Consider the following 24,057-nt stretch of genomic DNA (forward strand, 5'->3'; position numbering starts at 1 on the left):
AAAAAACGGAATGCTACACAGCACTCAAAAACAATGAACTCAGAAAACATTATACAACATAAGTGACCTTGCAGGACATTATCCTGAAAGAAATATCTCGGTATTCTTTTTTTAAAAATAAAAATTTTTCTTTTGATTGTGGGTTTAATACAAGTTTACAGAAAACCTGGATTTTCATTCATTCACTGTTGCACATTTTCCTTTCTTTTTCTTTACCCTCCCCTGGTTCACTTTCCTTTTTTTACTAATATTCATTCATTTTTGCACAATTTCCTTCCTCCCTCTCCCCTAGTCCTCTTTGCAAAGTACCTCTTATTTTGGACTGCTGTCCATAATGCCTAATCACAATGCCTTTTACACAGTTCTTTCCTTCATCTGTTCCAGTGCAGTATTCATTATCTGCCCACTCTTTTCCTACTCTCCTCCCAACCTCCCATGTCAGTCCTGCTCTGTAACAGTGTTGAGAAGTATTATTCTGAGATAAATGCATCAGTTATAACGCAGTATGAAAACTTCTAGTTTCCACTGGTACCAAAAATCATGGGGACTATTAAGACCTCTGATTTGTGTCTATATTCATTATTTTAGGAGCAATTTTACTGAAGTATAACTGATGTTAGAGAGCTCTAATGTGGCTTAGTGGTAAGGAACTGCCTGCCAGCCAATGCAAAGGTATATGCTATGAATTCACCATGCTCTGCAGAAGAAAGGTCAGCAGTCCCTTCCTGTGTGATTTATTGGCTCTGAAAAACCATGGGAGGGGCAGTTGTGGTGTGACTTGATAGGACACAAAAACCCTACCAACAGGTGATGTATAAGAAATTGCACATCTTTAAAACACACAACTTGGTAATTTTTCAATCGGTAATTAAATAATGGAATAATTAAGACAATGAATATGTCCATTATCTATAAAGTTTCCGTGTTACACTTTGAATATATCTGTTCTTTTATCCCTGGTAACTACTGACCTGCTCTCTGCCACTATGTACTTTCTAGTGTTTTACAGATATGAAAGTAAAAGATGTACTTTCTTGGTTTGGTTTCTCCCACTCAGCATTATTATTTTTAAATGCAAGCAAGTTGTATGAATTAGTAGTTCATCCTTTTTCTATTTTACTGCTATATCACAACTTTCCCTCCTGTCTCACTCACTCACTGATACGAATTTACTTTGAGACCAGATTTCGCTATTAGAAATCAAGCTGTTAAGTATATTTGGTACATGTCTTTGTGTGAACATCTGCTTTCATTTTCTCTTGGATAAATACTTGTGAGAAGAATGGGTCATATGGTAGATTTTCTTTTCCAGGAAGGCAACACACACACACACACAAACTCTCTCTCTCTCTCTCCCTCTCTCTCTTTTTTAAATAAAGATCTTATTTACTTAAATGCTAATTTGGGTGGAAGTAAGAGAATTGGTGCACAACTCTTCATTTGTTTTGATTACAAAGGTACTCCAGGAGCAGATGAAAATGAACACAGCAGATAAATTCTATGTAGCATAAACTTAGAATATCTGTGTATGTGTGTGCTTTTGTTAAAGTAATACATTAGCAAGGATTCTTTGAGTATCATTATTTGCTTATCAATTTACCGGTGCTCTTACCTGTTGTATTAACAACATTTTAACCGATAGGGTAATTGTAGAACTTCTCTGGAAAACTAGAATGCATCATATACTGTTTCAACTAATCTTTCAAGATACCAGAAATAAGCATAGTGCTCAGCCTTAAAAGGTAAGACAAAAGGCAACAGAAAAAAAAACAACTTAAGGAGATGAGGATTGATTATAAAATAAAAAAAGTTATATTAAAACTACAAGCATGGTGCTTAATTTTTATGCAGTGTCATTTGCTCTAATTTAATATACTTTTCTTGTTACTGAAGGAGCTCTGGTGGCCTAGCGTTAAGAAACTATGCTGCCATTAAGAAGGAAATAAGTTCAAATCCCACAGCTGTTCCATGGGAGAAGGATAGGCATTATCTATTATATACACAATAACATCTATGTTAAAAACTCCCTCAAAATGGAAAGTATTTATTTTTGTGGGGATACATATACATGCAACGGACAAAAAAGTGTCTGAAGTGACATCTACCAAATGGTACCGGTGAGAAGGGCTTGGAATTGGGCTCTATGAGGAGAAATGCGGGGTCAAGATTAGTGGACGATTTATCAACAATCTGTGTTATGCGGATGACACAACCCTGCTTGCTGAAACTGAAGAGGACCTGAAGCGCCTGCTGCAGAGGGTCAAGGACTGCAGGCTACAATATGGATTGAGGCTCAATGTCAAGAAGACAAAGATTCTCACCACTGGACCAATTGGCAGCATCAGGATGGATGATGAAGAGATTGAGATTGTACACAGCTTTAGTTTGCTTGGCTCCACAGTCAACAGTCTTGGCACCAGCAGCCAGGAAATTAAAAGGCGCATTGCCATGGGAAAGTCTGCTGTTAGGGAACTGTCCAAAGTACTGAAGAGCAATGGTGTCTCTCTGGAGACTAAGGTGTGTCTGATACAGGCCATAGTCTTCGCAATTACTTGTCATGCATCAAAGAGTTGGACAATGACCAAGGAGGATAGAAAGAGAATTGATGCCTTTGAGCTGTGGTGCTGGAGAAGAGTATTGAGAATACCATGGACTGCTAGGAAAACAAACAGATTTGTCCTGGAAAGGGTTAAACCGGGTGACTCCTTGGAGGCAAGGATTCTGAGGCTTCGTCTAACATACTTTGGACATGTTGCAGGAGAGACAGGTCCTTGGAGAGGGACATCATGCTTGGGAGGGTGGAGGGACAGCGCAGGAGAGGAAGGCCCTCTATGAGGTGGATTGATTCAGTGACTGGGATAATTGGGATGGGAGTGTCAGAGACAGTGCGATTGGCACAGGACAGAGCGGAGTTTAGGGCTGTTGTACATAGGGTCGCTATGAGTCGCAAGCGACTCAACGGTACATAAGAGCAACAACAACAACATCAAGAAAGAATTAAATCAGTTAAAACCCATTTTCCAAGGAAACAGAATCAAAATGATTCAAAATGAATTCAGATTCAAAATGGATTTGAGGAGGGAATCCCTGGTTTTCCATCTGTTCTTCCATGTGCTGGTGAAGAATTAATTGTGGGAAATCTTCTTAAGTAAAACTACTGTAACAGGGAAAAGACCAGACCAAAAAAAAAAGGAAAAGAAACAACAAACTATTGAAGGAAATTCTCTTTATTCTGGGTGACAGTTTGTTAACTCCAGAGACAGAGGAGAAAGGACAGACTGTAAGACTTCTTTAAGATCTACAGAATGGCCAGCACTGCAGAGTTCGTTCTACAGCAGTTGACATCAGTCACTCACTCACTCAGCACGTTCTGGTAGACTGAAAGGGTAGTTTGCTGACTTGTTTGACTGTCTTCAGTCAAAGAAAGAGAGCAGTAAGAACTTGTGAGGTCTCTTTAGTTAGCCAGAGCAGAAAAAATACACCATTACTAAAACCAGATAAATGGCAAAGTAAGGCTGAAGAAAAGAGGAACATAAACAGGAGTTTTAATACTTCTTTTACTGATAAGAACTGGACTTGAGGATTCTATTGATCTGGGATAAAGGTATCTAAAGAAATTAAAATATGGACAGAATATTTTCCTTGGTTGCTATCCTCTTCCAATGTCATCCAACTAATGGAAAGAAGCCTAAGGTCAGGTAAAATAAGGAGTTACATTTCTTTTCTTTTTCTATTCATAAGACAAAGTTTCCTATTTATCATATAGTTTCCTCCTTTTGTATTTTCAATTTCCATACTGCCACCATGAAAAATGTACTATTATTAGAAACAAATAAGGACTATTTTTATTTATATTGGGCAGATGGAGATTATAGGTTAAAAAAGGGGCAGCCTTTGCAACTGAAAGATTTTCTTAAATGCTAAGCTAAAGTGCAACACCAGAGAACTAAAATAATTTTTATTTATACAAAAAACAAATAAAAAAATCAGTTTACATTAAAAGCTGTAGTAAAATTAATACCTTCTTTAAAACAGTAACAGAATATTGCATTTAAAACTAATTTTAAGTGGTACTGAAAAGGATAAAAACCCTAAGAACTCAAATTAAACAATAGCTTCCACCAAAATTCAGCTCATTCAAAACCACGACCTGCAAAGGCTTACCTGCAAAGGCTCACTGTGAGGATTGTGTATGTTTATGATTGGGGAGAAGCTGCTGTTCACAGGGACTCTGGCCCCAAGAAACGGCCTCAGCCGATAGGGATTTGGAACTCCAACACCAAACACCTGTTTCAATGGTGGGGGAAAAGTACAAATATAAATGCTTTATAATCAATTTTTTAGAGTTATACCTGCTTGATTTAAAGAATTAGTTTAGATGGAGAAAAAAACTAAGTTACAATTTTTTTTTTTTTACCAAAAAATGTATTCAGGTAGCCTACATGGGCTGCTAATACTCATGTCACTTATGGAATGTCTTGTAGGACAAAAGCTGTGATTCTTTGACATTATTTTAATTTACTTAGGAAGTGACTATTAAGTGGGCATTGTGTATATAATGTTCGTTGCTGCTGACCCTACGGAGAAAGTAACCACCTCTCTTTCCTAGCTGGTACCATCACGAACATGAACTGACCACATCTCTGTCATATCAAGCGCCATCACTAACATGAACTGACCATCTCTATGTCCTATCGAGCGCCATCACTAACATGAACAGACCACTTGTCCTAGCCAGCACCATCACTAACATGAACAGACCACCTCTGTCTATTTAGCACCATCACTAACATGAACTGACCAACTCTATGTCCTATCCAGCGACATCACTAACAATCTAGACTTTGCTCAAGTTCATCACTGCAGTCATTGTGTTAACTTGCTGAAGATCTCTCTCTCTTTTGCTGACCCTGCATCTTTCCCAGCATGACGTGTTTTTCCATGGACCTGCCCTTCTTGACAACAGGACTCAAAATGTGTGAGGTGATGTTTTCATCCATCCTTGTTGCCTCAAAGGAACATCCTGGTTGTACTTCCTCCAAGATTTGTTTGTTCTTTTCAAAGTCTGTCAGATAGTCAATATTCTTTTCCAAGAGCACAATTCAAAGGCTTCAAACATGCATAAGAAACAACTAAAAATATCATAGCTTAGATCAGGAGCAACTTAGTCTTTAAGTTGGCAAGCTGGTTCTTTAGCACTTTAAAGAGATCCCTGAGAGTAGATTTACCCAACGCAATACAGCTCTTGATTTCCTTACTGCTGCTAACAAAGGCCACCAGTCAGCTCAGAGTGTTATGATGGCTTGTTTTTCCTGTGGTGGCTGAAGTCATGCCATTGATATTTCAAATATCAGTAGAGTCACCACAGAGGATAACTTCTAGACTAACACAGACTAAGAAGCATGACTGGCTATCTACTTCTGAAGTAACAGGACTACAAAACCCCTGTGAATATCAGAAGAGCACTCCTGGAAGTAATGCTACTAGGTGAGCCTGTCAGGTTGGAAGGCACACAAAGTACATCTGGGGAAAAGCACCATCCTCAAAGCTGAGCCTATCTTACTGACACAAATAAAGCTTTCATCCAATGAAGGACCTTCATTTGCGGATGTAGCAAGACCCTAAATGAAGAAAAATAGCTAACAACATTCATTAATAACTGAAAATTTTCAGAAATGACAGTGCCTGTGATGATAGGCTTGAACATGGCTGAGACTGTCAGGATGGTGCAAGATAGGGCAAGGTTCCAATCTGTTGTTCCGAGGGTTGCTATGAGTCACAGTTGACTCAATGGCACCTAAGCTACCGTAGGTGTTGACGATAAGTCAAGAAAAACAATATCCTTGACAACTTGAATCTTTTCTCTATCAATCAAGATGTTGTCTGTATGTTCAGTGATGAGAAATTCCATTTTATTGAAGTTGTAGCTTGATCTTAACCAGGTCTTCACTTTCTTCAAGAAAGGCTGTGTTATCTGCATAATAAAGACTGGTGTTGCATCTTCCTCCAATCCTGATGCCACATTCTTCACATAGTCCAAAACTATTTGCTCAGCATAAAAACCGAGTTGGTATAAAGGATATAATCCTGTCACACACCTTTTCAGATTTTAAATCATGCAGTATTCTCTTATTCTATTTGGACAACTGCTTCTTGGTCCATGTACAGGTTTTGCATGAGCACAAATAAATATTGTGGGATTCCCATTCTTCTCACTATTAGTCATAATTTGTTATGATTCACACAGTCAAATGCCATTCATAAAACAAGTAAACATATTTCTGGTAATCTCTGCTTTCGGCCAAGACTCTTTTGACACCGGCAATTACATCCTTCTTTACAGCTTGAATTTCCACCAGTTCCTTGTCAATGTCAGTTTCAGCCATTATTTTAAAATAATCTTCAGTAAGATTTTTAATTGTATGTGATATTAATGAGATTCAGTAATTTCTGCCCTCTGTTTAATCCTTTTGGAATGGGAAGGAATATGTATCTCTTTCAGCACATTGGCCAGATAATTGTTTCCCAAGTTTCTTGGCACTGATTAGTGAGCATGTGCAGGATTGCATCTCTTTGCTGAAATACCTCAATTGATACTCTGTTAATTCCCATAACCTTATTTTTTTTTTTTTTTGCCAAAGTCTTCAGCGTATCTTGGACTTCTTCCTTCAGTACCATTAGTTCTGGATCACAATGCTACTTTCTGAAATGGTTCAAAGTTGACCAACTCTTTTTGGTACGAAGACTGTATATATTACTTCCACCTTCTGATGATTCTTACATCATTCAAGATTTTGTCTACAGAATCATGCAGTATTGCAATTTGAGGCTTGAATTTGTTCTTCAACTTTTTCAGACTGAGAAATACCCAATGTGTTCTTCTATTTTGGTGTTATAATTCCAGCTCTTTGCACATTTTGTTATATTTTGTTTCTTGGGCTCTTCTTTGAAATCTTCTGTTTAACCCTCCTACATCAGCATATCTACCCTTTGCTTTGGCCTCTTTATGTTCTAGTGCAAGCTCCAGTCTTTCTTTATATCCACATTGCTCTTTTTTCCCCCTGTCATCGTAATGACTTTTTGGTTCCTTTAAGGATGATGTCCGTGATGATATCCCATAATTCTTTTGGTATTTGATCATTAGTGTTCAAGACATTAAATCCATGCTGGAGTTAGTTTTTAAACTCAGGTGGGATAACCTTATCTATACAGCATTTTCTAATTACATCAAAAGTGTTGATGCTTTGACCCGGGCATCAGAATTTTGCTGAGGATTTACTAAATAACTCTAAATTACTTATTTACCATATGCAGAAGACTTGACTCCTGAATAAAATTATTTACTTAGACACTCATACTTTTAAAGTGCTTTTTAATGTTCTTTTAAAGGACTCTGAAGAAAAAAAGTTAAATAAACCGCAGCAATATAAAACTACAAAATAAGAAATTTGTTAACTAAAACTTTAAATAATTTAGTTTCATGTGCAGCACCAGGTAGAGAGCAGGCTCTTTGCAGTTACAAAGATTTAGGATTACACCTTCACACAGAATTTTACTTCTAATGTGATATAGGAAAATGATTTCATCTTTCTACACATCAGCGTTTTTATTTAAAAAACAAAATTAGAGAATAATGTTACCTGTATCTTATACAGTAGTTGTGAGATTTAAACATATGTTCTTAGTTTACTTAGTATACAGCCAGACTAACAGAAGGAATTCTTAATACTGATTCATAGAAAGATGGCTGATAAAAACATTTACTTTATAATTTCTATAAATATCAACTTTACTTAATAACTTAATGATTTAATAACTTTATGATCATATGTTAAAAATACATGTTTGTCCAACAATTAACAATGTATCCTCTTTAGGAAAAAAAAGCATGCATGCACATTTTAGGTCTGAAGTCATCATGAATTATGCAAACAGTACAAATGAAACACACTTTAAAAGTCACTGGATTTCTTTTTTTTATGCCACAGCATTCTTTTGCCAAGTAAACATAGCTGTGGCTTTCCATCTCTCATTCAGAATCTGATCTGAATAGGAGATGCAAGCATTATCAGTCAGTTCAGGATACAACAGTGAGGATGCAAGTACAAACCCAGATACTTTGTTATCTCCTGAGCTTCTGAGGGGAACTCTTACACGATTATAACATACTAGGTCTGAGATTATTACAAAATTTATTAAATAAAGAAAGCTGTTTGTTTTGGTTCTTACCTGGTAAGTAAATACCCCATGATTAGATGTGTTAATAAATAAAGTATTTTCTACATTTCCTACTACTCTTGCAAGAAAAACAACATCAAATGATGTATTTCCTCCTGGAAGGATTTTCTGAAAAAGAATAGCAATAAATAAAGGAGCGTCAAACCGACAGTGAAAAAAATCAGACTAAGCTGACCAAAATTAGTTAAAGCTCTGTCAAACATCAAAAATTATTTACATAAACTAGCTTAACCTTAAATTTTCAGGGTAATTTATATATAAAGGTTTATGTTTAAGTTAGCCAAATCACTGTGTAGTGGGAACTAAGAAAAAGAAATGTATCTTCATATTGGCTGTCTACGGTCACATTATCTTTGTCAACTATCAGCTGTATAAAAAATGGTATATTCAACAATCATGATTCTTGAGTAAAATATCTCCTACCAGGATATTTAATCATTGGACAAGCAGGTGGGGCTGTACTGAAGGTAAGCTTTTCCTATAGATATATTTATATTTTGTACTATTTCATAGAAAGTTAAGTCCAAGCTTTAACCTCCATTAACCCTGCACAAGTAGCATGACATGAAATGTTCTGAAAACTTGAATTAGGAAGAAGGCAGGGGTAGCTTTAACTCACTCTGGGGTCTTCCTCTCATGTGCTATCACTCCACTTTTCAAAGCATGATGTCCTTCTCCTGGCCATGTGCCCGAAGCATGCAAGACAGAGCTTTAAAAATCCTTGCCTCCAAAGAGAAACTTGGTTTCACCCTCTCCAAGACAAACCTGTTTGTTTTCCTGGTAGTCCACGGTATGTTCAACACTTTTCTCCAGCACCACAACTCAAAGGTATCAATTTTTCTGTCATCCTTAGTCACTGTCCAGCTCTCGGTTGCATAGCAAGCAGTTGTGAAAACCATGGCCTGTATTAGATGCATCTTAGTCTCTAGGCTGACATCACTGCTCTTTAGCACTTTGGAAAAGGTCCCTAACAGCAGATTTTCCAAAAGTAATTCATCTTTTGATTTTTCGACTGCTTGTACCAAGAGTGTTGACTGTTGAGCCAAGCAAGGTGAAACTGTTGACAACCATATCAACCATAAAATTCAGAAAAATCTACAAAATAACTTTCCTTGAATCCATAAAACAGGTTGATTACTAACTAGTTTGAAATGTAAGATAAGACAAATGCCTACAAAAAGAGATGGCTGTGTTCTGGCTCATCTATGGCAGAATCTGGAAAGGTGATGAAACCACTAAAAAGGAGAGTAAAAAAAGAATTTCCACAAACTTTTACCCATTGTTAAAAGTGAAGTACTCCTTGGTGACAAAGCATCTGACTACTAACCTAACAGTGGTGATCTGGATATACCCAGAGGTCCCTCAGAAAATAGCTATCTGCTTCCAAAAGGTCCAAGCCTTGAGAACCTTACAGATTAGGTCTACACTACAACACAGAGCTGCTGTGACTCAGGACTGAGTCAATGACAACTAAAAACCACGGCAAAGGTCAGGGAGGGGCTCGCATGAGAGTACAGAAGCAGAGAAAGCTGTAGATATACAGGGCTCACACTCACTCAAGATGTGTATTTTTTTTAAAAAAATGGAATTCACCATGTGTTCACACACCAAAAAAAAAAAAAAAAAAAAAAAAATGGGCAGGCGGGGATAAAAACCCAAATAAAACCAAGAGAAATTCTCCCTTGGTCATAGAGATGTGGGAGGGAAGAGTGTCAGCTAATATGAAAACCACATCAACCATGACCAGATGGAGGAAAAAAGCCTTTTTAAACCATTAGGTAAGGTAAACAAATGGAAGTGTCTTCCATGGCACAGATGCAGATCGACCCGGGGTAGATGTGACAGGAGGAAACTTTTATACATGACTTAAAATAGGCACACAATGAGCAGAGACTATATGCCATGGTAATGAGGGCACGGTTGATAAAAGCAGATTCCAGACTCTGGAAAACAGGGTCTGATGAAAAGAGAGGGTGAATCAGGACAGCACAGAGCAGGGGCGTTCAGCAACATGGAATGACAGTAAACTGTTGCAGAAGGGAGAATGTAGAGATCACTCTGAGGAGGAGGCTCGAAGAAAAGCCTACTCATGAAGGCAGACTAAGAACACTAGGGAATACTTTCCAGCAACCTCTCACCTTAAATCAGAGCAGCAGAAAAGAAGAAACAAAACAGAAAAGCCAAAACCTCAAACCCAGTGCTACTGAGTCAAACCATCCCACAGCTGACCCCTAGTGGATTGTCAGAGGTAAATCACATGGGTGGTGACTCCATCTTTCTCCCACAAAGCAGGTGATGGCTGGCAGCACAACTCCTTCGCTACTGCCCACCAAAGCTTCCAAAAGCAATAAAAGAACTTAAAAGTCTATGGTAAAATGAGGTAAGCATATGAAAAACTCAAGCCAAATTAATGATAATCCCCACAGACAGAAGTATGCCCATTCCCACGCATATTCTATTGATCTCAGGCCGCTGTTAAAAGGTGCCAGTGAGTTAGTTACTCCTGATACCCAAGACCATGTGACTATGTGTATAACACTCACAGTGACTCACAAGGACTGTGTGCACAAGGAAACAGTGTCAGCCTCTTCACAAGCTCTGCTGTGCTCACTTTCCTGCTGCTGTCACCATGTCTTGTCCAGGTCTTCCTCTCCTTTGCCACTTTTCCAAATGAGATACTCATCTGCAAGGACAGACCCCTCAGGGCAGTATGCCCAATGTCTGTGAGACAACAGCCTTTATGTTTTGTTTCTGAGAAACACTCTAGTTCCACTTCTGCCAACACAGAGTAGTTGTGCTTTTGACAGTCCAGTAGATAGTTAAAACGATTCACCAATACCATAAATCTAACGGCACTGATTCTACTTTGGTCTTCTTTTCTTATTGTCCACTTTCATAGTTATACAAAGCAAAGGAAAAATATCATGGCTTGGATCAAGTGTACCATAGTCTTTAAACTGACATCTTTGCTCTTTAGCACTTTAGAGAGGCCCTTGACAACAGATCTTCATACAATACTTTCATGTGATTTCTTAACTGCTGCTTCCAAGGATGTTAACAGTGGATCCAAATAATATGAAATATTAGCCAATTTTAATCTGTTCTCCATCTATCATAATGTTATCTACGGGTCCAGTTTTGAGAATTCTGTTTTCTCAATGTTGAGGTTTAATCCATTCTGATCTTCTTCAGGAAGTGTTTCAAGTCCTTTTCACTTTTTGTAAGCAAGATCGTGCCATTTATATCTCTAGGATTGCGGATGGGTTTTCTTCCAATCTTGATGCCATATTTTTCATATACTCCAACTTTTCAGAGTATTTTCTCAGCATACAATGTGATAGATACATTGGCAATATACAACTTTAATATATATCTGTCCTGGATTTAAGCCATGCAGTATCCCCATATCCCTTGTTGTGTTGCTTCTTAGTTAAGTGGGACTTCTGTCCCACACACAAACCCAGCTTTCAACAAAAAACTACAAGTCATAATAAAATGAAAAGATTAAACCTGACTGCATGAAACAAAGCATTAGAATAACAGTAAGATAATTTAGATATTAGAACTATCAGAAAGAGAATTTAAGATAGTTGTGATTAATGTTAAAGACTCTGGTATAAAAGGTTTTATAAGCATAAAAATGGAGAAACTTAGCACAGTGATGGAAAGCACATGACAGAACCAAAAAGAAGTGCAAAACTCTGAAGGAACAAGAAGTGGGCCAACAGAAATGACCTGAGCTGAAACAGAAGAGGGAAGTGGAAGGTCAGAACGGTATGCCATAAAACATTTAACATACACCCACAAGAGAACTGATAAGATACAACATCTAAAATAGAACTGCAACAGAACAGATGTCATACAATGTCTAAAACAGAACTGCAACTTCAGAAAAAGGTGATGGTAATACAAAGGAGAAAAATTTGTTGAAGAGAGAAGAGTTGGAAATTTTCCCAAAAGATTCAGAAAATATTAAACCACAAATCCATATGGTCTAAACAAGGAAGGGGGAGGGAAGAAAATCAAGATACATCATACCCAAACTTCTGAAAAAGGGGAAATGTTAGAGGCACTACATACAGATGACCAAAGAGAAGGTAAAGGTCATTTCTTGTTAAAAAAATTACATGAACAGACAATAATGGAGTGGTATCTTCAGAGTGCTGGCAAGAAAGAGAAAAAGAAAGGGAAACCTTGGAATTTTGTATCCAGTCAATAAAACTTCCAAATATGAAGAAGTAAATTTAAGACTATTTTAAAAACTTAAGGTAGATAATAGTTCTTCACTACCTGACTTACGAATTGTTAAGCAACTAGGCTGTAAAGAAAGGAATAAGAACTACTGACAAACAGTAGGTCATGATGAAGCAACAGTAGGTCATGATGAAGCAATCAACAAGGAAAAGGACAGGAATGTGCTCACTGCTCAAGAACCCACGCTGACAAGGCATGGACCGGGCGGGTCTCTATGGAATAGAACAATCCGACATGTGTAGGAACCCAGGAACAAGCTTCAGAAGGCATAAAACAAAACCCAATAAAATTGAAAGAAGTCGATGAATTCACAAATACAAAAGGAAACTTTGACACTCTTAACAGAAACAAACAAAAAGCGAACCTCACTGCAGTCAAATTGAGTTCCAACTCAAAACGACCCTCTACTAGATGTCAGAGTACCAGAAGAATGTATATTTGTGATTTCTTGACTATGCAAAGGCATTTGACTGCAGATCATAAAATTAGGGCTAACACTGAGAAGAACAGGAATCCCAGAACACTTAATTGTATTCATATGGAATCTATACCTAACGCAATAAGCTGTTGTCTGAAGGAGCACGGGAACATTTTACAGTTTAAAGTCAGGAAGGGTGTGTGTCAGGGTTATATCCTTTCTCTATACCTATTTAATCTGTATGTTGTTGTTGTTATGTGCCGCTGAGCCGCCTGTGACTGATGGCGACCCTATGTACATCAGCCCTTCCCTGCTCTATCCTGTGCCAATCTCACTGTCTCCGACGCACCTACCCTCATTACCCCAGTCACTGAATAAATCCATCTCATTGAGGGTCTTCCTCTCCTGTGCTGTCCTTCCACCGTCCCAAACATGACGCCCGTCTCCAAGGATTGGTCCCTCCTTGCAACATGTCCAAAGTATGTCAGGTGACGCTTCAGAATCCTTGCCTCCAGGGAGAAGCCTAGTTTAACCTGTTCGTTCTCTTAGCAGTCCATGATATATTCAATACTCTTCTCCAGCAGCACAGCTCAAAAGCATCAATTCTCCTTCTATCATCCCTAGTCATTGTCCAGCTCTCTGAAACATAGCAAGTGACTGCAAAGACCATGGCCTGTATCGTGTGTACCTTAGACTCCAGAGTGATATCATTGCTCTTCAGTACTTTGGAGACACATCTAACAGAAGACTTTCCCATCACAATACATCTTTTAACTTCCTGGTTGCTGGTGCCAAGAGTGCTGACTGTGGAGTCAGGCAAACTAAAGCTGTGAACAATCTCAATCTCTTCACCATAGATCCTGATGTTACCAATTGGCCCAGTGGTGAAAATCTTTGTTTTCTTGATATTGAGCCTCAATCCATATTGAAGGCTGTAGTCCTTGACCTTCTGCAGCAAGCATTTCAGGTCCTCCTTAGTTTCAGCAAGCAGAGTTATGTCATCTGCATAATACAGATTGTTGATGAATCTTCCTCCAATCCTGATGCCACATTTCTCCTCATAGAGCCCAGCCTCCTGGATAATATGTTCTGCACATAGATTGAAAAGGTATGGAAATAGGACACATCCCTGGAGTACACCCTTCCCAATTTTGAACCATGCAGTGTTTCCTTGCTCTGTTCTGACAACTGCCTCCTGATCCAAGTATAGGTTTCACATTAGCACAATCAAGTGTTCTGGGATTCTCATTCTTCTCAGATTTAGCCACAGTTTGTTGTGATCCACACAGTCAAATGCCTTTGCATAATCAATAAAACACAGATATTCATCTGGTACTCCCTGCTTTCAGCCAAGATTCATCTAACATAAGCTATAATAATCCTAGTACCACGACTCCATCTAAACACAGCCTGCACTTCTGGCAGTTCTCTGCTGATTTGCTGTTCCAGTCATTTTTGGATAATCTTCAGCAGAATCTTGCTTGCATGTGATATTGATGATATTTTTTGATAATTTCCACATTCTGTGGGATCACCTTTCTTTGGAATGGGAACAAATATAGATCTTTTCCATTCAGTTGGCCATGTGGTTTTCCTCCAGATTTCTTGACACAACTTGGTGAGTATATCCAGGGCAACATCTGTTTGTTGAAATATGTCAATCGGTATGGCATCAATTCCTGGGGCCTAATGCGAATTCTTTCAAAGCAGCTTGAACTACTCCCTTCATCATTATAGGCTCCTGTCCATGTTGTTTCATTAAATTCTTCTGTGTCTGCCAACTGCTTTTGGTACAATGACTATACTCTTTCTTTTCGTACTTCCTGGGTCATTTAAAATTCTGCCAAAAGCATCCTTAAGTATTGCAACTCGAGGTTTGAATTTGTTCTTCAGTTCCTTCAGCTTAAGAAATACTGCTGAGAAAATAATTTGCAAGGCAGGGTTCTATGAAGAATGTAGCACACTGGAGGAAGACTCATCAACAGTTTGTGATATGCAGACGACACAACTTTGCTTGCTTAAAGAAAAGAGGAAACACTTGGTGCAGAAAATCAAGAACTATAGCCTTCAGTACAGATTACATCTCAACATCAAGGAAACAGACATTCTCATTACAGGACCAACAGTCAACATTACAAGGACGGACTGAAGCTCTGAGTGATTTCATCTTGCTTGGATCAACAATCAACACTCTTGCTACCAGCAGTCAGGAAACCAGGAGAAATATTGCATTGGGGAAATCTGCTATCAGGGAACTCTCTACAATGCTCAAGAGCAATGTCACCAGTTTGAAGACTAAGGTGTGTCTGGTTCAGGCCACCATCTTCTCTATCATCTTAGCAAGCTGGACATAAGGATGAATAAGGATAACAGAAGAAGAAATGATGGGGCCTGTGGGTTGTGATGTTGGAGAAGAGTACTAAATAGCCTATGGAATACCAAAAGAACAAACATATGTTCAGCTTTTTGAGGAAGTGCCAAACTGCCTTTCAAAATGGTTGTGCCATTTTACAATCCCACCAACAATGTATAAGAATTCCTTCCTTGCCACATCCTCTTCAACATTTATCACCTGCTGCTCTGTTAAACCCTGTCATGGTTACTGGAGTAAGATGGTACCTCATTGTGGTTTTGATTTGCATCTTTCTTATTGCCAGTGATTTGGAGCATTTTTCATGTGTCTTTTTGTCATTCGAGTATCTTCCTGTGTGAAAATTTTTCCCATCTATGTTGTAAGGAGAGACAGGTCTTTAGAGAGGGACATCATGCTAGGTAGAGTAGAGGGACAGCGCAGGAGGGGAAGACCCTCTATGAGGTGGACTGATTCAGTGACTGGGGTAATCGGGATGGGTGTGTCGGAGGCAATGAGATTGGCACAGGATAGAGCACGGTTTAGGGCTGTTGTACATAGGGTCGCTATGAGTCGCAAATGACTCGACGGCACATAACAACAACAACAACAACAACAACATTTTGTAATTGGGTTATCAGTCTTTTTCTTGTGGAGGCCCAGGAGTATTCTGTAAACTTTTGTTATAAGACTCTTGTCTGAGATGGTATTACCAAATGTTTGTTCCTAGTCTGTAGGTTTTCTTTTCACCTTGTTGGAAAAAGTTTTTGATGCACACATGGATTTACTCTTCAGAAGGTTCCCTGCATCAGTTTTATCCTCTTTAGATTGTACATTTCCGGTTATATTTAGCAGTCTTTTTCTACCTTGGACTACTGGGTCTAAGTCTGATCCCAGTTTGTCTCTTATGAATATTATGGCTTTAGGTTTTATTCTCAGGTCTCTGATATTCCATATGACCCAACTATTTCACTTCTTGAAATATACCCTGAGAATATGAGAACTGAGGGACAAACTGAGATTTGTACAACAATATTCACAGCAGCATTATTCACCATCACAAGAGCATAGAAACAGCCAAAATGTCTGTCGAACCACAAGTGAGTGGACTGAGAAATTATGATACATTCTGAGAAATTATGAAACATTCACAGAACGGAATACTATACAGCACGCAGGAGCAATGATTTTGTACATTATTACCTAACTTAGGAGGGACTAAAAAGCATTATGCTGAGTGAACTAACTCAGTCCCACAAGGATAAATACTGTATAAAACCATTATTGTTGAATGAGTATAAGGATCCAAGAGGGTTGGGAGAGGGTGGAAACAGAGGGATAAGGATGTGCAAGGAGAAGGGAATTAATCATGGGGTTGTACAATTTGATGGGGAAGGGGTTAGCAAGACTGAAAGATCTCAAAAACAATATATTAAAATTTTGTAAATAAACTAGTAAAAATTTTCAAAAAGACACAATGTATGGTAATGATCAAAAGAAACACAATATGAATTAAAAAAATAAATTAACATAATGTATGGGAATGCTTGTGTAAAACACAATGTGAAATGTGTTTTATAGCAAATGTGTGAAACACAATGAAAATTTTTAAAAGACGGGGGTGGGGGGAAAGAACAACAAACATACACTTCTTGGAAAAAGAGCAGTCAGAGTGCTCCTTGGAGGCAAAGATGGTGAATCTTCATTTTTTATACTCTGGACATATAGCTAGATGAGGCTTTTCTGTGGAAAGGAACATCATGCTTTGAAAGATGAGATCAGCAAAGTAGAAGACAACCTCCAACACAATGTATTGAAAGGGTGACTTCAGCATTAGGCTCTAGTGTGTCAGAAATGATCAGGATTCAAGTCAGCTACTCACAGCGTTGTTAAGAGTCATCCTCAACTCATAACATAACGGTCTGTTAACTGAAAAGATGTCATTTTACACTTATCAGTTGTTGTTGCACCTAACAACAACAACAACACTACTATCAGTTTTCCAAGATTATAAATCTTTACAGGAGACTGTCTAGCTTTCTTCTAAGAAGCAGCTGATAGGTTTAAAATGGCATCTTTTCTGTTTACAGGTCATTATACTTTCAGGAAGCCTTGAAAGCAATAGGAGACAAAATCAGTAATGATACAGGTTGAACAAACTTCTTCTATAAAGGGTAACATAGTAAATAAACTGTGTGGGATACATAAAATTATCTATTGCATGTTACTTTTAAATATACTTTTTAAAAATGTAAAAACATCTCAAACCACCGAGTTTACCGGTAATATAAAAAAGATACTGAGGACCAGAGATGCTGATTCCTGATACAGAAGATCAGAAGATCCAGACTACACAACCTACTAAATGCATCTAATTACTGTTACTGAACACCTCACACAACATCATCTGGAACTTTAAAGAGTACGTATGGAGCCCTAGTGATAGACCACAAATATGGATGTAAAATAAATCTTGGAAAATTTAAAAGAACTGAAATGGCACAAAATAAACTCTATGACCATAATAAAATTAAGGCAAAAAGAGAAGAAACAGAAAATAGCAACAAGAGGAAAAAAACTGGAAAATTGCCAAAAAGTTTTCAAATAAAATTTAAATAATTAATGGGTTAAAGAAGTAGTTTGAAGAAAAATGAAAAAATATTTTTAATTGGGAATTTTAAGTGCAACATATTAAAATTTGTGGGCTGCAGCAACAGCAATAGAAGGAGGAACAGCTATAGCTCTAAAATGTACACTGTTGTTGTTGTTGTTATGTGCCATCGAGTCACTTGTGACTCATAGCGAACCTATGTACAAGAGCCCTTAAATGCTATTCTATCCTGTGCCAACCTTGCCATCTCAAACACACTAATTCCCACCACTCCACTCACAAAATCGATCCATCTCATCGAGGGTCTTCTTCTCCTGCGCCGTCCCTCCACTCTCCCAAACATGATGTCCCTCTCCAAGGACCAGTCCTTCCTTGTAATATGTCAGATGAAAGTACGTCAGATGAAGCTTCAGAATCCTTGACTCCAAGGAGCATTCTGGCTTCACCCTCTTCAGGACACATCTATTTGTTCTCCTAGCAGTCCATGGTATATGTATTCAACACTTTTCTCCAGCACCACAGCCCAAAGGCATCATTTCTCTTTCTATCATCCCTATTCACTGTCCTACTCTCTGATGCATAGCACGTAATTGCGAAGACTATAGCCTGGATCAGGCACACCTTGGTCTCCAGCCTGACATCGCTGCTCTGCGGTACTCTTTAGAGGTCCCTCACAGCTGACTTTCCCAATGCAATTCATCTCCTGATTTCCTGGCTGCTGTTACCCAGAGTGCTTACTGTGGAACCAAGTAAACTAAAACTGTTAACTATCTCAATCTCTTCACCAACCATACTGATGCTGCCAATTGGCCCAAGAAGTGAGAATCTTTGTTTTCTTGATGTTGAGCTTCAATCCATACTGAAGGCTGCAGTCCTTGACCCTCTGCAGCAAGCGCTCTAGGTCTTCCTCAGTTTCAGAAGCAGGGTTGTGCCATGTGCATAACGCAGGTTGTTGATGATTCTTCCACCAATCCTGATGCCACATTCTTCCTCATACAGCCCAGTGTCTTGGATGATCTGTTCTGCATACAGATTGAAAAGGTATGGAGACAGAATACATCCCTGGTGGACACCCTTCCCATTTTTGAACCATTCAATGTCTCTTTGCTCTGTTCCTCTTGGTTCAAGTATAGGTTATGCATAAGCACAATCAAATGTTCTGGGGTTCCCATTCTTCTCAGAGTCAGCCACAGCTTGTTGTGATCCACACAGTCCAAAGCCTCTGCAGAGTCAGTGAAGCACAGATAGACATTCTGGTATTCTCTGCTTTCTGCCAAGATCCATCTAATATTAGCTATAATATCCCTAGTACCACGACCTCTTCTAAATCCAGCCTGCACATCTGGCAGTTCTCTGTTGACATTTTGTTCCAAACGTTTTTTTGATAATTTTCAGCAGAATCTTGCTTGCATGTGATATTAATGATATTGTTCGATAATTTCCACACTCTGTCGGAAAAGAAAATGTCTGAAACAAAAAAATCTATTCTTTTACTTTAAGAAATAAAAAAGAGCAAATTAAACCCAAATCAAGTAAAAGGAAGAAATGGAAAAATAGTAAAAATCAAAAGGTGGTTCTTCAAACAGGTTTATACAACTGGTAAAATCCTAGCAAAAATGACAAAGGGAATTAAGAGGAAAAAACAAAAATATTGGAAACAAGTGTGGATATCACTAGTACGTAAAGAACCCTAAATCCCTTCAATTCATACTTCAAGAATAGACAAAATAATAAAAGTCGCTCAGCAACAAAAAAAATAGACAAAATAAAAGTCAAAAGGGATCACAGAACTAATGGTAATATCTAGAAAAGTTCTAGAAGAAAACTCAAGAGCAGAATCTTTGTGGTCCTGGGTTAAGAAAGCATTCTTAGCTAACACGAAACACATGACGATATCATCAAATACTAGTAAAGATAGGAAGCTACTGCAGTGCTCAAAGGCTCTGTCAGGAATGGAAAACACCCCTGTAACATTAAGATTAAGAATCACCAAGTTATTCAGCAAAAGGCAATGGGAATTTACAAGGACACAAAAATCTGTATGTGAACGTTTATAGTGACTTTATTTATAACCGTCCAAGATTAGAAACTATTTCTACTACGGAAGAGACAAACTGATATGTCCCTACAATATAATACCATTTTGCAATGAAGTAGCACCAATAACTTTTACAACTAATTAAAACAAAACCCCAAACCAGTTGTTATTGATGGATGCAGATTCATGGCGATGGTGAATCCATGTGCCAAGGCAGAACTGTGTTTCACACTGATTTCAATGGCTAATTTTTCTGAAACAATGAGCAGGCCTTTATTGAGAGGCTCATCTGAATGGACTTGAACCACCAATCTTTCTGTAAGCAGTGTGTAGTCCACAGAATCCTCACAATCAACTCAGTGTTGAAAACTGTGTACCACTAAATGTATCAACAGCAAAGAAAATGCATAGCCTGAATGAAAAAGTCAGACTCCTTTAAAAGTCACAAACTATGCTGAGTGAGATATCTCAGTCGCAAAAGGAGAAATATTGCGTAGTGCCACTGCTGTAAAATGGGACTGATGTCAGGGTGGGGGTAAGACTGAGAAAACCTGGATAAATTATGTATACTGCACTGAAACAGATGAGGGAGTGAATAATTTAAAAGCTATGTATGATGGGGTATTACGGTTATAACAAGAGTCCACAATTAAGGCTGCATAGTGGAATGTACTTGGGGTGGTGGGAGGGGTGCGGGGGGATTGTGTACCAGGGAGGGAGTCTTTCTTTTACTTTTGAAAGAGAGGAGCGAACTGGGGGGCAGGGGGAGAGGGCTGGACGGATAGAGAAGTGCAGCAATGAATGAATGGAAATCCAAATTCTCTGTAAATGTTCATTAAAATTATTTAAAAATTTTTTTAAAAAGTCACAAATTGCAGGACTCCTATAACCTCTGGACTAAGTTAAACACAATGACTATAACAGAGTTCGCTGTGGGTGAGGTGCTGTTCTGGATAGTTGACCACTTTTGTATCTTGACCAGACTGCTGATTTAACGTTACAAAGTTGTTAAATCTCATTAACTGAATACTAAAATGGAATGGATTTTACTAAAAAAATCTAACAAAAAAGGAAAACATAATACTTTGCAAGTTCACGCAAAACATTTGTTTCTGGACCAGAACTCTCTCTCTTCCTTTTTTAAAAAAATAAGAATCTCAGTTTACAAGTAAGATAATGTTTAAGATAAATTGTATCTTTTCAAACTGTTGGTGGGCAAGAATATACTCAAATCTACTTTAAGATAACAACATCCCTAAGCAAAGTGGATAATGACATTGACTGAGGCAGTCTATCTACACTGTCACTATTGTGCATGAAACACCAGAATACTGCTGGCTGTCTCATCTTCTTCACTCCTCTTACAGAATATAGTCTTGACACCAAGAAATGTAGAAAACTGTGTCATTTCTATTTTAGAAAAGAACGTCATTTTCTTCTGACTCTAATTTGTAATATTGGTAAATTCCTGTATGTTAGTGGTATGCCCAAAGACATGCAGCTCAAATCCACCAGTGGCTCCATGGGAGAATGATGCACAGTCTCTTCCCATGTAATTTACTGCCTCTGAAAACCCACTGGATGGTCAACTATGGGTCAGTTCTGACTCAATGTGAGTTCTTGTAATTACAGGCATTCAATTTCTAAGGGGGAAGGAAATAACATTCAAAAAATAGTCCAGTAAGAAATTCCAGCTAGACTAAATGTGCTGTCAGAAACCTTAAAAACTGGCTTTTCTATCCACTGAGTTAGCCCCCACTGGAGTCATGGTCTCCAACTATCTTAACTGCATATCATCAACAGCTATTGTTAGGGGTCAATAATTTTACGCACTGTGAAAGTTTATGGGGGTGAGAGGGTAAAGACTGTGGCAGACGGTGAAGATTCTGTGACACTACTGTGAAGAGACTGTGGCAATGTGTAATCAGAAATAGAGCCACAGTTAAAGGTCTTGCTTGCTGGATGACTGAAGGAAAAGCTGACTTGTAATGCTTTGGGATAAAGTGTGCAGGATGATTGAGGAAACCAGAAGTTTATTTGTGTTGCTGAACTGATCCTGGACTTTCACTAATTGAGGAACTGTCTTGCTGTTCACCTGGCTTGAGACTGCTGAACTAAACCTGGACTTGCATTGTGCAATATTCTTTACTTCCCCTCTCCCCAACCTATTTTTCCAATAAACCCCATAACTATGAGAAAAGTGTGTGAGTCAATCTGAAACAAACACTTGACCCAATGATTGGAAGAAACAGATGCAGGAGCATGTGGGGTGACATGTCTAACCATGTTTTGCTACTATGGGTATTTCTGATGGGAAAAGCTCCCTTTTACGAAGCACACAGAAGTCAGACCTGGACTTCCTCACTTCATATCTGCCCTTTTTACAAGAAGGAAAAAGAGATAATAATCAATTATACTGCTCCACAGAAAAGAAAAATAAAAAAACTTGAATGTTTTATTCCTGACTGCACATGGGGGGCGGGGGGTGGAAAAACAATTTACTTCTAGAATATGAACCAGAAGTCAGTACACATCCAAGTTTGCAGGCTTAAACCAGTGACTAAGAAAAAAAAAAGTAGATCAGAAACTTTAGACCACTAATGACAGTCATTCTCTCCTCAAAAACTCAACTTTGAGGCGAATGGTAACTGAAGGTGTCCTAACATCAAGGACATCAAAATGTGAACAAAATTCTGTTAGAACCAACCGTAATGGCATTCTTGCTTGAGATCAGTCTTAGTGTCATGAAAATCCCTGGAAAGCCTGAGCTTTATTTAAAAAGAAGACACTTAGAAAACTTGCGACATTTATTTTAAGGGGTGGAGGGGAGCTCTCAAAGATAATATGGAAACTGGATTTCATTAAAAAAAAGCAAAATCCCTGCAATACTCAAATAAAACCCTAAAATCCGACCTGTTACTGCAGTCTATTCTGACTCGAGGCAACCTTAGAGTTACAGAAGAATTTCCCTGGATACATTCTGGAAATGATGACCAGTGGGTGCCTTTCAATCTATGAAGTTTGCAACAACTCAAATTTTGTTGCCCTTATTTCATACTTTCTAAATGGAAATAAATACAATCTAATACATTTTTTTACAACAGTAAGAATAAAGCAGCAAAGTTAGTCCCCGAGTTATCAATGTCCATCTTATAGACAATTTGTACTTGCCCTTTAAATAAACTTCCTCTAACTCTGAAACCAACAATTTTTCCATCACAACTCCCTTCATTTGCTTCATGTGCAGCTTTTAAAATCAGTGAAAAGGCTTTATTTAAGCCATTTCTTGTACTAACTTAAGGCTGAATAAGAACCGTATGCACCTGTTACAACTTACCTACAAATCTGACGTAGAGACACTTTGGAACAGATCTTGTTTGTAACCTGGGGACTGCTGTACACAGAAAGTACATTAACTTTAATCTGCAACTAAGTATGTCATCTTTGCAGCCAGCTTAAGTCTCTAGGCTTTTACTCCCATTGTGTATTCATTCAGATCAGGGCTTTACACACCATCTCTTCACACTAAACTCCTTAAACAACCCAGCCCTCCCTTACAAATGTCACATTTGAAAATATTCAACTGCCTATCTGGCACTTCCAACTGGATATTAAAGAGACATCTTAAGCCTAACACATCCAAAATCAAATTACTGACTGTACTACAACAACAAACAACAACCTTGAATCCTGTTCCATCCTAAGTTTTCTGTACTTCAGCTGATGGCAACCCTGTCCCTCCAGCTGCCCACTCAATTCACTGGTGAATCAATCCTGACTCAAAGGGCTTCCAATGCTGTAATCTTTACAGTCAGTGGCTCCTCACCATTCTCCCAAAGAGCAACCAGTGGACTGGAAGCGATGACACTTCAGTTAGCAACAAAGAATGTAACACACTACAGCACAAGTTGCATAGGACATAAAATCTGGAGTCAAAGCCAATCTGGCTCTTTTGCATAATCTCTCATTCAATACATCTGGAAATCCTTTTGGTTATACCAGGAAAAAACACACCCCAAATTTAAACCTTTTGTCGATCTCCTTCATAGACCATTCTGATCAAAGCCATTATCTTTTCCCCCCCCCTTAGTATTTCTCCCCCAGCCAAAAGAACCAGTCTTCTTCCTTCTACCCTCGTCCCTTCATAG

The 24,057-nt window shown here is 38.4% G+C and overlaps 1 protein-coding gene across 1 annotated transcript in view; it reads right to left on the reverse strand.

Annotated features, from left to right (window-relative positions):
• The window catches only part of TMEM131 (transmembrane protein 131), a 408,192-nt gene that overhangs the window by 177,865 nt on the left and 206,270 nt on the right, over window positions 1-24,057 (reverse strand). Inside the window, exons 6-7 of the mRNA XM_006900709.1 lie at window positions 8,230-8,346; window positions 4,165-4,287 (exon numbers count right to left, since the gene is read on the reverse strand). Coding sequence (XP_006900771.1) covers window positions 4,165-4,287; window positions 8,230-8,346 — 240 coding nt within the window. The remainder of the gene's footprint in view (window positions 1-4,164; window positions 4,288-8,229; window positions 8,347-24,057) is intronic.

Source organism: Elephantulus edwardii, unplaced genomic scaffold (genome assembly GCF_000299155.1).
Source record: "Elephantulus edwardii isolate Elephantulus edwardi_28Jun2011 unplaced genomic scaffold, EleEdw1.0 scaffold00291, whole genome shotgun sequence".
Lineage (NCBI taxonomy): Eukaryota > Metazoa > Chordata > Mammalia > Macroscelidea > Macroscelididae > Elephantulus > Elephantulus edwardii.